Raw genomic sequence first — 16,009 nt, forward strand, 5'->3', positions numbered from 1 at the left:
AAACCAAAGGAGGGAAAAGAGATTTCCTTCCATACAGCTACCGAGAACAATTGAAAGAAAGGAGGAGGGGTGGGTAAGACAATTCTGTAAAGTCAGAAAGTACAAAAAAAAAGAGACATTTTTGTAAAGCACAGATAATTGCACATCACATTAGTATGGAAGGGATTAGCTGGCAATGCCACCTGACACGAGAACTAAATGGTAAATGCAGACCTTTGCAGATATGACTTACTGTAAGGAACACACTCGTACTGAACCTCTAGGAATTTGTAGGTTCCAGGACAGGGGTCTTTGAAAACCTCATCTCCTGCAACGACCACGCACTGTGTACGGTTGTTACACCTGGAAGAAGGGACAGACGTACATAAATTAAGAAGAGGTAAATGCAGATAAAATACAAATGAAACAAAACTGTGGGGAATATGTCGATTATGGCAAGATACAAATGGCAATGAAGATGGACCGTTTCGTAGACAAGCGGAATTTGAAAAAGGATGACGTTGATAAATGAGAATAAGATGGAGATATTCAATTGGAAAATAAGACAAAAATACAGCATGATAAGCGATTAACAGCATTTGTCTGACTTTACCACAGCGATAGCTGCAGCGTCACTTTCGAGCGAGAAAATCTGCCCATCAAACCTTTGTGACATTATCTTGAAAGTCTCAGGGAGGTAACAGTGAACATTCTCCATTTTGCTTGGATCCGAGTCGCAGATGTGGTTATCTGTGCGCCCGTAGTTGGCACTTTCGATCAAGATGACATCACTGCCTGGGCACCGCAGGTCGATGCGGTAGCGCTCACAGGAGAGCTCGCGTCGAACCAGTCCCAGTGGCATTGCCATGCCATTGTAAGCCGCTGCAAGTGGTGGGAGGGCAGTGAAGAAAACAGGGGGGAGAGGGAAGGTGTGTAGGAGCAAAAAAAGAAAGGAAAAGGTGATGATTTTCTTGACAAGCAAAGTTCCTGCCTCATAATCATGGGAGCAGGGCTAACATTGTGACACTAGATTTCTGACAGACAATGGTAATTGGAGATCAAACCTATGACGACAGGAAGGTGTGAGATTATGAGCTGCAGCAGAAAGATAAGGGACAGGTAATCATAGATTTTGGAGCAATAAGAAAAATATTTCAGAGTGTTCGATGTTTAACTGGTGAATTGGCCAAGAATAATTAATAAACTCTATTTTATTGTTGACATTGCTTTGACATCATGCAAAAACAGAGCCCACTGGATAGCATATGTAACAGTGTGATACACAGTCATCCAACACCTTTAAGTCTTCCACCTTAACACCTTTAAGTCTGCCACCTTAAACCTCTCACACCATGGCCAATCAGTAACACTATATCTGCATAAGTAGCCTAAAACACTCGCATCTGAGCCCATGCCGCTATCTCTCTCTCTATGCAAAGAAACTTTCACTTTGAAGTTGCAGTTTACTGACTCAGGGTGGAACAATGTTAAGATAAAAGCGATAGCTCAGGGAAAAGGTTTTCAAATATTTTAAAAAGTCCTTTCATATAAATAGTGGCTGGTACTTGATACGTTACTAAAAAATAATCCAAAGAGATAATCAATGTGAGAAAGAAATTAAAACAGAGGAGGGACAAAAATTGCGAGCAGCATATAGAGGCAATATATGTGCTGGAAGGGCTTAGAGGTGGGAGGGGGGCACTCATGTGTTTGCATTAGTGTGGGGAGGAAGGAGTGGGTGTGTGTGTGTAAGTAGGGTGGGGGTGGGGGGGAGAGACTGACGGATGAGAGCAAGAGAGAGCTAATCAGTGGCAGCCTCAAGGGAAGTTGCCGTAAGTTCACCTCAGGCTCCCAAGATCAATAGTTATCTCAAATTCATTCGGGCAAACAAATTGGCACAAAATTCCATCCTCGGCGCTGAGTGTGTATCAAAGATTGCAATAGCCCCGGCTAATAACCAACAAAAAGTTAAAGCAATTTTTAGAAAATATAAACCATTAAAATAAACCTAACATTTCCTGATCAAACTTTAACCTGATGAGTAGATAAACTAACCAGTTGTGGAACCTTCTTCAAAATATTTGCCAGGATGGCTTATGGCAACAGAATTGCAGTTGGTTGCCATCGCTGAAGTTAAATATTCTCACCTTCTGGTGTGATGGAATCACTCAAACCCTGTCAGCTATGAGGTCTGCCAAGCCATTACGTTCGCATGCAAACTGTTCCACCGTGGTTGTGGGTACTATTCCTGATGTGGACGCACAAGAAAATTGATTCGACTAATAAAAATAGTGTCAAAGGCACCTTTTATGCTCCTCCTGGCAGTTATCAATAAAAGCTGTATTATCGGTTCAGCACTGCTCTATGGTGAAGTATGGCCTCTAGGGAAAGTGCTGGGAATATTATTACATATATGAAGGGAAGATATTGGAGAGCAATGGCAACTGAGGAATAGAGCAACAGAGCAGATGGCATTTCATCTAACAAGTTCATTTGTTGGAACACAATACACTCCCTTTGTCCCTACTATTATAATAATGAGTTGTTAACCACATATCCCTTTCCTGTACATGAATCACAACACTGCACATAAAGATCAACCATGTACTGATATTTTTATACAATCTCGGTAAATAATCCGAAAGGTCAGCAAAGGATAGCCTTGGAATCTTGAGCGGCACACATATACTCATAGGGTACAGGTTCGCATCACCTGTAATGTTCATGTTCATGGAGGTAGAGACATGTAATAAAGGTGAGTAACTATAATGGCACTCGGTAGAGCACATACCTCCACCAGGGTGAACAGTTTATGTTTTGTATCCCACTGTGAGGCCGGATCTGAATCCAGACCCCCAAAATCGAATGGGCTTGTTCCTGTCACCTACCCAACTCATCCAACAACTTTTGTTAAAATCCATCCACAACTTTTTGGAATATCGTGCTATACAGTATATCGTTGTTGGCCCCATCTCTCAATGGTGTAGAATCACTAAAAAAAAATGCAAATTCCTGTATCCGGATCCAGATTTGGATCTTCACCAAAATCGAATTGATTTGTCCTTGTCCAACATCCAACCTGTCCACCAAATTTCGTCTGAATCAATCCATAACTTTTAGAAATATTCAGCTCACAGACAGACAACCAGACAGATAGGGTTGAAAACATATCCTCAGTCCACGTTTGGTGGCGTAGGTAATTCATTCGACGCAAACCTATGTTAGCCCTGGTAGTTAAATTGGAGACAAGCAATATAAAAAAACCTGTGTGTAAAGTTAATTTTAGTGTTAAATGAGTTAATGTAAAGATTAAATTATAAATTACCTTATAAATAAGTCAAATTAGGAATTTATTCTAATGACTTCACAAACGCAGGTAAAGGATCAGTAAATATGAGTAAATGATGCTAAAAAATAAATATCAGTAAAGGAGTGTTGCACCTGTTAAATTGGGAATATGAATGAATGAATGAATGATCGTTTTAAGGCCATTTTCCCCTGCTAGAGCAGGGGTTAGCCTTGTGGGCCCCATGACAATCATGGTTCCCTGTTTGAGGCAATGTTTTTATTAGGCTGGGCCAAATCAGGGGTGATTTTCAATTTTTCATACTACAAGGTTGTAATTTACCTAAAAGTTGTGGCTGGGTAACAGAAACAAAACCATGAAATTGTTTTTCAAAAATATTGACGTCTTACGGTAAAACAGCCCGTTACCATAGCAACCGTTACAGACGACTCAAAAAATTCTTAAAATCGATGATTTCTCAGGCTGTGTGTGACCCCCAGAGTTGATTCTGGTACCAAAAGATTCAGAATTGAAAGCCAAGGATGATTGGATAGCTTAACAATGTCTGTGACACAATTCAATACAACTTTTATCCCAAAAACTCATTTTTATCTCAAATTTAAGGCATTTGTTTGGGAAAAAAATGAAAATTTTGCTTTTTAATCATAGGATAATCATTAATCAGAGCTATAGTCAAATTAAATGTACTTTAAATTAACTTTTGTCATTGATTAAGCTTTTTTGTCTCAAATTTAAGGTCTGACATTGAACATTGATAACAAAATAAAAAACCTAGTCCCAATTGTAATCAATGGAGGCCAATGACTTCTTAGTCACAACCTCAGTGGATGTTGCCAGTCCATGCAGCTTCTCCCTGACGCCCTTCACAACCCTGTATAGAGCCTGGAGCTGCGCCTCAGATTTGGGGGCCTTGTTAGTGTTCAAATCTGTGGCGAGTCCAAGTGTCCGCTCTGCTGCGTCATTGACAACTGGGAGTTTGGCCACAACTTCCTTGCCATGACGATAGCTGTCTGAGGTGGGCCACTGTGCAACGGGGAGCTTGACAAAACTGGAGTCAATACCCAAGAGTTCAAACATGCTCCAAGAGTCGTAACCAACAAAGTCTTTGAGGGCTTTACTCCCCAATTGCTGTGAGGCTGGCATCTCCTGTATCATGTTATGTGCAGTCCCATGGTACCTGAGTATAGCCCTTCTCATAGTCTGCTTGTCAGATGACGTTCTGTCCGAGAAGAGTGCCAAAGAGACCAATCTCTCTGAGAGGTACCACAAATGGTTTTGTAGCTTCTCTCGGGCCACAGTCACAAAGGACAGAAATTTGGCAGGCCACTTTGTTGGATTCTTTGCGATACTGGCCTCAGCCTTGAGGAGGTTCTTCATCAGGTACATGTCGTTAGATGGTGCATCTGCAGCACTGGTACATGTCAACCACGCTTTAGTGTAGAAGACTGACATGAATGCAGCGAGACTGGTCATGTCTTCCAGCTCTTCGGGTGTGTAGATATCTCCCAGCTGCCAACGGAAGAGTGCCACCTTTATAGTGTATAAAGTCTTGCTCATCCAACGGGCGTGGTGGAATGCCCCAGGAGCTTTGATAGTGATGGTCCTCATACCATCAGGGACAGTCCCTCCAAGAAACAGCAGTGTGAGGTGTGCCAGCTCCAGGTAGTCGTGTCGAAGAGTCTCCTTTGTGCTATTGTCCATCCACGTCTGAAGGAAGGTGATGGTGGCATGTACATGGCCAGCCAGCTCTCTCTGTTGAGCAGACACCTCGACCAATGTGTAGTTGCCCTGGTCCAATTCACTCCAAGTGTTGAGCAGTCGCTTGAACAGCTGTTCATTAGGTCCTGTGGTGGGGCCATACACTATTGAGCAAGATGCCCCTCCAACCAATTCGTGGATGTGGTGCCGACACGCCAGTTGCAGAAGACTCCTGCCAAACTCAGTCTCCAGTCTTACTACGACTCCACTCTTGACCCCAGAGTTCACTGCCGTTGTATCGAAGACAAGAGCGCCTATCCTTGATGTGTGCAAGAGCGCCTTGAACGCCCTGATGAATGGTTACAGTAACAACCGAAAGCAGGCATTAAAATTAATGATTGTAAGCTGCTTTTGTTAACTTTTTTTTATTGAAATGAAGATGGCCAAATTTAAACAACGTTATAACAGTTATAAAAACTGGACAATACAAGGTTGTAAAAGACAATTTAAAGTAAATTTAATCTGATTAATGGTTATCCTATGATTAAAAAGCAAAACTTTCAATTTTTTTCCATAAATATGCTTGAAATTTCAGACAAAAATCAGTTTTTTGGATAAAAGTGGTATTGAATTGTGTCACAGACATTGTTAAGCTATCCAATCATCCTTGGCTTTCAATTCTGCATCTTTTGGTACCAGAATCAACTCTGGGGGTCAAACACAGCTTGAGAAATCGTCAATTTAGGCATTTTTTGAGTCGTCTGTAACTGTTGCTATGGTAACGGGCTGTCTGACCGTAAAACGTCAATATTTTTGAATTTTTTTTTCATGATTTTGTTCCTGATACTCACTCACAACGTTTAGGTAAATTACATTGAATTAGGAAAATCACCTCCGATTTGGCCCAGCCTAGTTTTTATGGCCGGATGCCCTTCCTGACACCAACCCTTAGTCACCTCTTACGATGCGCAGGAATACGGTGTACCTATTCTAAATCGGAGTACACACCGGGATCATTCATCCCAGCAAGCTGGTACTCAATTTGCCGACCTCGAAAGGATGACAGACCGAGTCAACCCCCCTGGTGTTAATTCAGCGATCGACCGGGATTCGAACTCAGGATCCTAGGATCCCAAGCCAGCACCCTAACCGCTAAGCGAACACCAGACCTGTTAAATTGGGAATAGGAATTAATGTCGATGCAGAAAGACCAAACCACGGAGATTCACAGATGACATTGTTTTAATTTCCAGCAACACTGCAGAACTCAAAATCATGATAGAAGAGCTCAATTTGAAGTAAAAAAAAACAATTTGCCTAAAAATGAAAATGACAAAGATAATATTAATTGAAAAATAGGAAGTGTCTGAAAAGGAAAGTTTCCAATCAGTGCATTCGCCCAGCAAAGACAGGCAGTCAAACATGGTCTCTATGAAAGAATATGGAGCAAAAATTGATCAACCCGCAAAAGTTGTAGATGCTGTCTTGACATAACCAAAATGAATTTCAACCTTCTTCACTCTTTTATTCCTCTTTTCTCCCGCCTCTGGAACAAACTCCCTCAGTCTCTTCAATCCCACTCCTCCCTCCAGGTCTTTAAAACAGCTGTTCACCACCATCTCTTGTCTTCCCCCATTCCAAAATCTTGATCTTTTCTACCCCCGTTATTTCACCCCAGATCCACTTTTTTGAAATTCCGACTTCTGTCCTAGAAGTCCTAGAAGTGTCAATGTGTTTTACACCTCTCCACCCTCCCTCCTTCCCGTGCCTCCTCCCCCCCAAGCCCTCTCCCTCACACATATCTCCCAATGTCCCTGCTTTAAAATGTTGTACTTGTGTGCTTCCCTCTCTCTTCCCATCTTGTCTACTGCTCCCTTTATCTTATGTTTTATGTGTTAGTTTGTCTTTTTGTGATTAATGTTAGCTCTTACACGAGCCTCGATCTTGTATACAAAAAAAAATAAAAAAGAAGAGACAATAACAGATCAAACATAAAACAATATTCTGTGACATTTTGGTCATAATCACAAACTTAAAGGCCACAACCACCTTTTAGAGGCCATTTTTCCCCGCAAGGCGGGGGTTGGCCTTTTTCGGGCACCGTGGTTGTTGTTGTTTTTGTTGGTCCCCTTTTTGAAGCAATGTTTTACGGCCGGATGCCCTTCCTGCCGCCAACCCTGTTTGTCGCCTTTTACGACAAGCAGGGAATTACCAGTGAACTGGTACTCAATTAGCCGACCTCGGAAGGATGACAGGCTGAGTCAACCCCCCTGGCGTTAATTCAGCGATCGACCGGAATTGATAACGGGTGGACAAGAATAATGACAAACTGGTAATCCAGAGAAGGCTCTGAACGAAGCAGAAGTAGAACAAAGACTATATGGAGATATTAAATTAAAACAAATTACTTGAGTCCGATCTCAAATTGCATCGGAATGAACAGAGCGGACCACGTTGAGAGAGGCCATCATCCTGCGGTGGACTGAGTAGGCTGGTGAAGTCAATTCAAGCCAAGATGGAACAAAAGTACTAAAAGTACTCCTGGTCATTGTGATGTGTGGTCATGTTGTAGACTTGGTGCCTTGGCCTAACTGACCAGGGAGGTTATGGCAGTAGCCCAGCTTAATCTCATCGGATGAAAAACAGCCATCAGACTCCCCGTGGCAACGGAAGAGCACAGGAAGTTATAACTCATCAGCATGTACCCAAACATAGCAGTTTTCTACTTCCCATTATCATTAATCATTACTTCCCTCCTTGATTTTTGTTTCTCCTCATTACCTCTGCCACCAAAGGTGGATGGAGGTTATGTTTCACCCCTGTCAGTCTGTCTGTCTGTCCGTTTGTGAACAAGATATCTCAAAAATTTGTGTATGGATTCGGACGAAATTTGGCAGAGAGGTAGTGCATGTGACATGGACTAAATGATTAGATTTTGGTGAAGATCCGGATTCGGACCCGGCTACTAGAATTTTTAAGTGATTCTTCACCATCGGGAGATTGGGCTAAAAACGATACAAAGCAGGATATCTCAAAAAGTTACAGACGGATTTGGACGAAACTTGGTGGACCGGTTGTGTGCAACAAGAACTACCGGTAATCGTTTCGATCTTGGTGAAGATGTGAATATGGATTTGGATACGAGAATTATTTAATTTTTAAGTGATTCTTCACCATTGAGAGATCGGGTGGAAAGCGATAGATAACATATTTGAAAAAACATGTTATGTACAAGTTATGAATAAACTTGGTGGATGAGTTGGTTAGGTGACAAGAACAAGCCGATTCGATTTTGGTTCAGGTCCGAATCCAGATCCAGCCTATCAGTGGGATACAAAACAAACTGTTCAGCCTGGCGGAGGTATGCTCTCGACAGAGTGCAGTTCTGGTTTTCTTTTGGATTCTTCTCTGAGCAGAGATTTTAAGCATAGGAAGTAAATAAAATAAAATCATGACAGTAGCAAGAGGTAAAATTAACTCACTGATTTTCTATGCTGCTGCCAATTCTCCCCTATGGGCCGGTGCTCCTGCCTCACACCTAGCTCGGCTTCACGCTGTTGAAACCAAAGCTTTCAGAATTATTGGAATCTCCCGCGATGAAGCTATCTCTGAGGGCCTTTCACTCACTCACCGCAGGCAGGTAGGTGGTCTTTCTGTCTTCTACCGACTCCTCTCCGGCCTTGCACCCCCAGCTCTCTCTGTGCTCTGTCCCCCAAATATTCCTACAGGTCGCACAAGATCTGCCAGCAACCCTCTGATGGTTAAACTGCCGAAATCTCGGCTCTGTGCTCACCTTCACTCTTTCATTCCTCTTTTCTCCTGCCTCTGGAACAAACTCCCTCACTCCCTTCAATCCCACTCCTCCCTCCAGGTCTTTAAAACAGCTGTTCACCACCATCTCTTATCTTCCCCCATCCAAAACCTTGATCTTTTCTACCCCCGCTAATTCACCCCAGATCCACCTTGTTTGAAATTCCAACTTCTTTCCTGGAAGTCCTGGCAGTGTCCATATGTTTTATACCTCTCCCACCGCCCCCTTCCCATGCCCCCCCCCCCCCCCAAAGCCCTCGCCCTCTCTCAGATCTCTCGATGTCTCCATGTCTCTCGGTCCCTGCTCTCAAATGTTGTGTTTGTGTCCTTCCCCCTCTCTCCCCATCTTGGCTACCGCTCCCGATGTTATATGTTTTATGTGTCGGTTTGTCTTTCTGTGTGATTAATGTTCACTCTTTCACGAGCCTCGATCTTGTATACAAAAAAAAAAAAAAAAAAAAAAAATGAAATGATTATACCTCATTACATTTACTTACAACACAACAACATGCATTTTAAGGCCATTTTCCCTGCTAGAGCTGGGGTTAGCCTTGCGATCCCCATGACAATCCCCTCCATTTTGCCCTATTTTCTGCATCTCTCCTTGTTAACCCCCTTGCCCGCATTTCTACTTCCTTCTACATTCATTTCCATCACTCTTCTCAACCAGTCACTTTCATCCTTCCTCAACACATGACCAAACCATCTCAACCTGTTCCTCTTCACAGCATCAATCACAGGCAATATTCGCATCATCTTTCGCAATTCATCATTTGTCTTCCTCTCTCTCAACGATACTCCACACATCCATCGAACCATTCGCATTTCCACCCTTTCCAGCCTTCGTTGCTGCTCTACGTTCATTACCCATGTCTCGCTCCCATAAATGATAACACTTCTCACACATGCAGCATACACCTTTCCCTTCAGCTTCAGCGACACTCTCCTCCTCATCAGCACGCCACTCAGTTCCCGAAACTTCTTCCATGCACATCTCACTCTAGCAACCGTTGCCAAGTCTGATCCACCTTTTCCATTCACCATGTCTCCGAGGTAGCAAAATGTTTTCACACCTTCCAGCTTCACGCCGTCTCCAAGATCCAACTCAACATTTCCTCCATCTGCAGCTCCCTCTGTGCACACCTTACATTTGAATGTAGCTGCCACACTGGTTAATGACCCTCTCAGACCACAACATTTTTTATGAACCCACTCAGCGCACAATCCGCACATTGTACATTGAATGGAGTTCACTCCGACACCCTTCCTGCACACAGCACATGGCCACTTCCCAGTTCTTTCCACCTCACCACATGCTTTACCACTTGCCATCACCTTCGTCTTTCCTATATTCACCTTCAGACCTTTTGTCTCCATACATTCCTTCCACTTGTTCATCTTTTCCTTCAGTCCATCCATACTTCCCGCAATCAACACCAGATCATCTGCATACAGCAACTCCCACGGTAAACCCTCCTTTACGTTCTGAGCCAGCACCTCCATCACAGCTACAAATAGTAGTGGACTTAGTACCGACCCCTGATGCACTCCCACCTTCACCTCAAACTCACCACTATTCCCATCCTTCATCCTTACAGCTGTGCGTGCTTTGTTGTACATTGCCATCACTACTCTGATCAACCATTCCTCCACTCCTAACTTCCTCAATGCCCATGTCAATACTTCGTGTGGAACCCGATCGAATGCTTTCTCCAGATCAACAAACCCAAGAAACAACTTCTTCCTCTTCTCCATGTACTTCTCCTGCAACTGCCTCACAATAAAGAGCGCGTCTGTCGTTCCTCTTCCTGGCATAAATCCAAACTGCATTTCGTCGATCTTCACCTTCTTCCTTATCCTCCTCTCCAACACCCTTTCCAATACCTTCATTCCATGCTCCAATAACTTTATCACTCGGTACGAGCCATACTCCAGTAAGGTCACCTTTCCCCTTGTATAGAGGGACGAGGGTACTCAGTTCCCAATCCACTGGAATGCGGCCTTCTTTCACCACCAGATTACAGATCTCTGTCATTCTCTTCACACCCCAACTTCCTGCTGCCTTCAACATATCTCCCACAACTCCCGTCATCCCTCCCGCTTTTCTACTCTTCATTGCTTTTATCGCTTCCTCAACTTCCTTCTCAGTTATCTTCTCTGCCGGTCCTAAAACTGGGTTACTCTCTATGTTTCCATCCCATTCATTCTCTGTATTCAACAGCATTTCCATATATCTTTTCCATCTTCCTTTAATTCCATCTGGGTCCACAACGATTTGTCCCACTTCATCCTTCAAGCAACTCACCCCCATCACATCGCACCTCTCTTTCGCTATCTACTTTGCAATCCTGAATACCGCTCTCTGACCCTCTTCTGAATCCAAGCTTTCTCCAAACATTTTCCTACATGCCTCCTGCGCCTTTGCTACCTCTTTCTTTGCAGCCTTCATGGCTGCCGTATAACTTTCATGCTCTGCTTTTTCTGCTCCCGTACCCTTCGCCTTCTGCCACTCCTTGAACTTCTTCCTCTTCTCATCAATCCTCTTTCCAACTTCCTCATCCCACTACCATGTTTCCGAGTGCCTCGGTGGTCCTTTTGTCCATCCACATACCTCACCAACGGCACCCAACAGACTATCTTTCATTGACATCCAACAACCTTCAAGCTCAACCACATCATCCTCTACCCTACTCAGCCTCTCTTTTAATGCCTCCCTTACTGTCACCTCTTTCAACCTCCACACCTTCATTCTCGGTTGGTACTTCACCTGCCGAGCTCTCCTCGCACCTTTCACCCGTATGTCGCAGACAACCAAGTGGTGCTGTGAAACAGCCTCCTCCCCCGGGATCACCTTTGTGTCCCAGAGGTGCCCCCTATCTCGCCTACGCAGTAGTCAACGGTTGTCGTCGACCCACCTGACGTGTATGTAACAAGCTTATTATCCTCTTTCTGGAACTGAGTATTACAAATCAACAAATCAGCTCCATCAGCAAACTCAAAAATCCTTTCACCTTCTCCATTTCTCACACCATATCCGTAACCCCCATGAACTCCCTCAAAACCGTCCATACTCCTTCCCACATGTCCATTTAGGTCTCCTCCTACCACAACAACTTCCTCATCTTTCACGTTTTCCATCAGCTTCTCTATCGCACACCAGAACTTGTCCTTCATTACATTTGATTTAAGATTTGGAGGAAAAGTGTTCACGCATTCTGCATTTTCTCAATTGTAGTCAGCTGTGATTCCATTTCCATATGTACACACACATTTTCGTTCATCATGCTCACATTATATTATGTTTAACATTGATTTCCAGCTTCAAAGATTTTCCATCATATGTTCAACTGTTCCATTGACACTTCGCCAACACCTATACAGTTAACGCATCGAAGCGCATTTCACTGTCCAATATGCCTTCCCAGTGATGAGTTTCATGGGGTAACAAGAGTTTATCCTCATGAATGAGCATCTTTGTGACAAACACGAATGAACCTCATTACATTTACTTGTATGATGAAAAACAAGTTGGCATTTTTTGAATTTTTGAAGTTCCACAAGGTTTTAGAATTCACTTCACATAACAAATCCTTTGCAAATGAATTAATGTACAACATGATTTACTGCTTTAATTATTGTGGTGATTACCGTATACTTTCACAGAAATGTCTGTCATGTAAACTGGAATGTGTATGCTACTCTTGCATCTGCGCTAGCTAGAAACACCCGCTCCCTTCGGAAACATTGCCAAGTCGTAGCAGTGGGAGGGGTGGGGTGGGGTACCCTGTGTACTACCAACATGTATGAAAAATTTGGTGGAGATCGGGCTGAAATCGTAAGTCGTCTCCGCAGGGGGGAGGAGGGATTATTACCTCCGCTATCGAAAGTGAATGGACGATATGTTTTCACACCTATTTGTTTTTCTGTGAGCAGGATAGCTCAAAACGTTATGGGCGGATTCAGATGAAATTTGGTGGACAGGTTGGGTGTGTGACAAGAGCAGATTGATTTGACTTTGGTGAAGATCGGGATACTAGAATTTTAAGTGATTCTTCACCATTGAGAGAATGGGCCAACAACGACATGTAGATATAGATATCTCAAAACATTGTGGATGGATTATGACAAAAGTCGGTGGATGAGTTGGTTATATGACGAGAACAAACCGATTGGATTTTGGTTCAGGTCAGCAGATCCGGCCTATCAGTGGGATAAAAAACTTGAACTGTTCAGCCTTCCAGAGGTATGTGCTCTAACCAGTGTCATTGTAGTCATCTTTGTGCCCATGACCTGACCATGGGTACTACCAACACGTATGCAAAATTTGGTGTAGATGGGGCCAGCCTTGCTTATTTCTATGATTTTCAGATGTGTATGCGTGTGCGTGCGCGCGCGCGCACACACACACACACACACACACACACACACACACACACACACACACACACACACACACACACACACACACACACACCCGGTCTTCCTCATGTCTTTTCTCACGCATGGCGTGCCCTCTTGTGTAATCCATATCGTGGCAGTAACTTTGAAGCTTTAGGAGGATGGAAAATGAATGATTTGAATGAACGTCTTCTATATAAGCTTCCCTATAAGCACTTATTATGTTAACGATAAAATACTGCAAAAAACTTTCCGAGAATTTGGATTTGTTATAGGTTATTGTTGTTATAAAAATAAAAACAATAAAAGGTTATAGCTGATACTCAATGCCAACTCCTGTGTCTGTTGACTCATGCTTCACCGTCCAGTCAGTCCTTCAAAAGTGCTGCTCATTGTTACCTCTGCCACCAAAAGTGAATGGAGGTTATGTTTTCACCCCTGTCTGTCCGTTTGTTTTTTTTACTTGCCGGAAAAGATTCCGGCAAGTACATTGATCGGTTGGTTTGTCTGTCTGTTTGTCTGTCTGTGTGCAGCACTACGTCTACACCATTTCATGCAGAATCGCCAAACTTTACACACATATTTGTCTTGCCCTGGAATAGACTGTGCCCAATTGATGACGTTATCGGTCACGTGGTTCGGTCGCCATCTTGGAAAAACCGAAAAACTTTGCACCTCTATATCTCCGAAAGTGCTGAATAGAAAACATTGAGACATGGCTCATTGTAAAGAACTCTCCATGGGGAATAAAATATGTTAATGATGATGTCATAGGTGCATCCATTATGACGTCATAATTCGACAAGTACAAAACTTCATCCGATCAAGATGAAATTTATTGAGCATAATCTAGGAATAAATTAGTTTAGATATGATGACAAAGTAGATGATAGTAAACAAATAATGATGACGTCATCGGCCACGTGGTTCGGCCACCATATTTGTCCAAAATGGCCGATAAAAATATATTCCGGCAAGTCCTTGGTCTCCGACCGATTTTTCATTTTTTTTTGTCTGTTTGTTTGTGAAAATATACCTCAAAAAGTTGTGGATGGATTCGGACGAAATTTGGCAGAGAGGTAGCATATGTGAAAAGGACGAAATGAATAGATGTTGGTGAAGATCCAGATTTGGATCCGACTAGTATAATTTTTTAAAGTGATTCTTCACCATCCGGGGATAGGGCCAAAAACAATACATAGCAGGATATCTCAAAAAGTTATGGACGGATTTGGATGAAACTTGGTGGGCAGGTTGGGTGTGTGACAAGGAAGAATCTATTCAAAATTTGATGAAGATCCGGATCCGGCTAGTATAATTTTAAAAGTGATTCTTCACCATCGAGTGATATGGCCAAGCAGGTGGAGGTATGCAGGCCGTTCTAGTTACTTCATGCTTTATGCCATACCCACCATTGCTCTCTTCAAGATTTAAACTCTCACTAATACCCACCCCTCCCTCCTCCAATCCTCGGTCCTGCCCCCTTTATTTCTGCGATTTATCCACTGATGCACATGTCTTAATCTTCGCACCCGCCCCCCCCCCACCCCCCCAAACCTCCCCTCTGCGCCCGACTCTGTGTCAGAAAGTGAAACCTCTGTCATTTAGCACCTCCATTAAACTAGATTTCTCCATACAAAAAAGTAAATCAAGTTTGGTTGAAACCTCTTGTGTTGTCCACAAGTTATCGTGGTACCAAAACACAAATAACTGATGGACACACGGACATTTCCACATTATCAGAGAACCATGACGCTCAGGACGAGGTGTAAAATAATAAATAAAATAATAAAAATTGACGTGTTCAATATTCTGAGTCCCAGCAGCTCGCCTGGAACATTGTCCAGAAAATGAACTTTGTACCCAGCATGATGTCCTATTCAAAGTGAAGCATTCATCCGGAAATCATCCAATGTTGCCATTCGGAAGTTGTGAAAGAGACAACAAAGGAGAGAATTTTTCACAGCGCAGCTCACTGACAATAGTTGGTGTAATCAAACGGAAAACCAAATACTGCTTTGGAGTCATCAGATGGAACCAGAATAAGTAAAGAGCAAAGGTGGGGTCATTAGGAGGAACCTGGATAGGATTTGGGTTTCAGCCGCTACTCCACAACCCTCAAACCCATTCAGACGCAGCCAAGTGCATCACTGTAAAATGGAAGAGTATCATTGTCATATTTGGAAAGAGAGAAGATACAGCACCTCCGTTATTCAGAAAAAAAAAAAAAACATTTTTACAAATATGATCAGAGATATTCAATTATCACAATGCACATGTGATTCTGGTCATGCATTTTTGAATAGTTTTCACGAGGTAAGGACTCCCAGGACCCCAACCTCGATTTTATGATCCTGAACCAACACCACCATTGGAAAGTTTATTATAGCAAGTAATATAAAACAGTTTAAAAATGTAAAAGGATGTAGGGATGGTATGCCAAAAAGTATGTAAACCAGGAAGGATGGTCACATACAATTATCATGTGAAAACATCCCTACATTATTCAAAAAAGGTGCAGAGATTGTTTCACATTATAATTTCTTGTGACCATCCCTAACTTATTCAAACATACTTTTTGCATACCATCTCTACTTCCTTTTATATATATTACATGACCAAATGTAGGCGGACACCCCTTCTAATTAGTGGATTTGGCTGTGTCAGCCGCACCCATTGCTGGCAGGTATATATAATCAAGCACACAGCCATGCAATCTCCATAAGTCAAACATTGGCAGTAGAATGGGACGTACTGAAGAGCTCAGTGACTTTCAATGTGGCACCATCACAGGATGCCACCTTTCCAACAAGTCAG

At 42.9% G+C, this 16,009-nt stretch overlaps 1 protein-coding gene across 13 annotated transcripts in view; it reads right to left on the reverse strand.

The window, feature by feature from the left end:
* Positions 1 to 16,009, reverse strand: part of LOC137421571 (adhesion G protein-coupled receptor L2) — a 638,565-nt gene that overhangs the window by 365,893 nt on the left and 256,663 nt on the right. For all 13 annotated transcript variants that reach the window (XM_068107767.2, XM_078771230.1, XM_068107766.2 and 10 more), the window contains exons 4-5: positions 645 to 861; positions 233 to 342 (exon numbers count right to left, since the gene is read on the reverse strand). In XM_068107767.2, the coding sequence (XP_067963868.2) occupies positions 233 to 342; positions 645 to 861 (327 nt within the window). The remainder of the gene's footprint in view (positions 1 to 232; positions 343 to 644; positions 862 to 16,009) is intronic.

Source organism: Myxine glutinosa, chromosome 2 (genome assembly GCF_964187855.1).
Source record: "Myxine glutinosa chromosome 2, kmMyxGlut1.1, whole genome shotgun sequence".
Taxonomy (NCBI): domain Eukaryota; kingdom Metazoa; phylum Chordata; class Myxini; order Myxiniformes; family Myxinidae; genus Myxine; species Myxine glutinosa.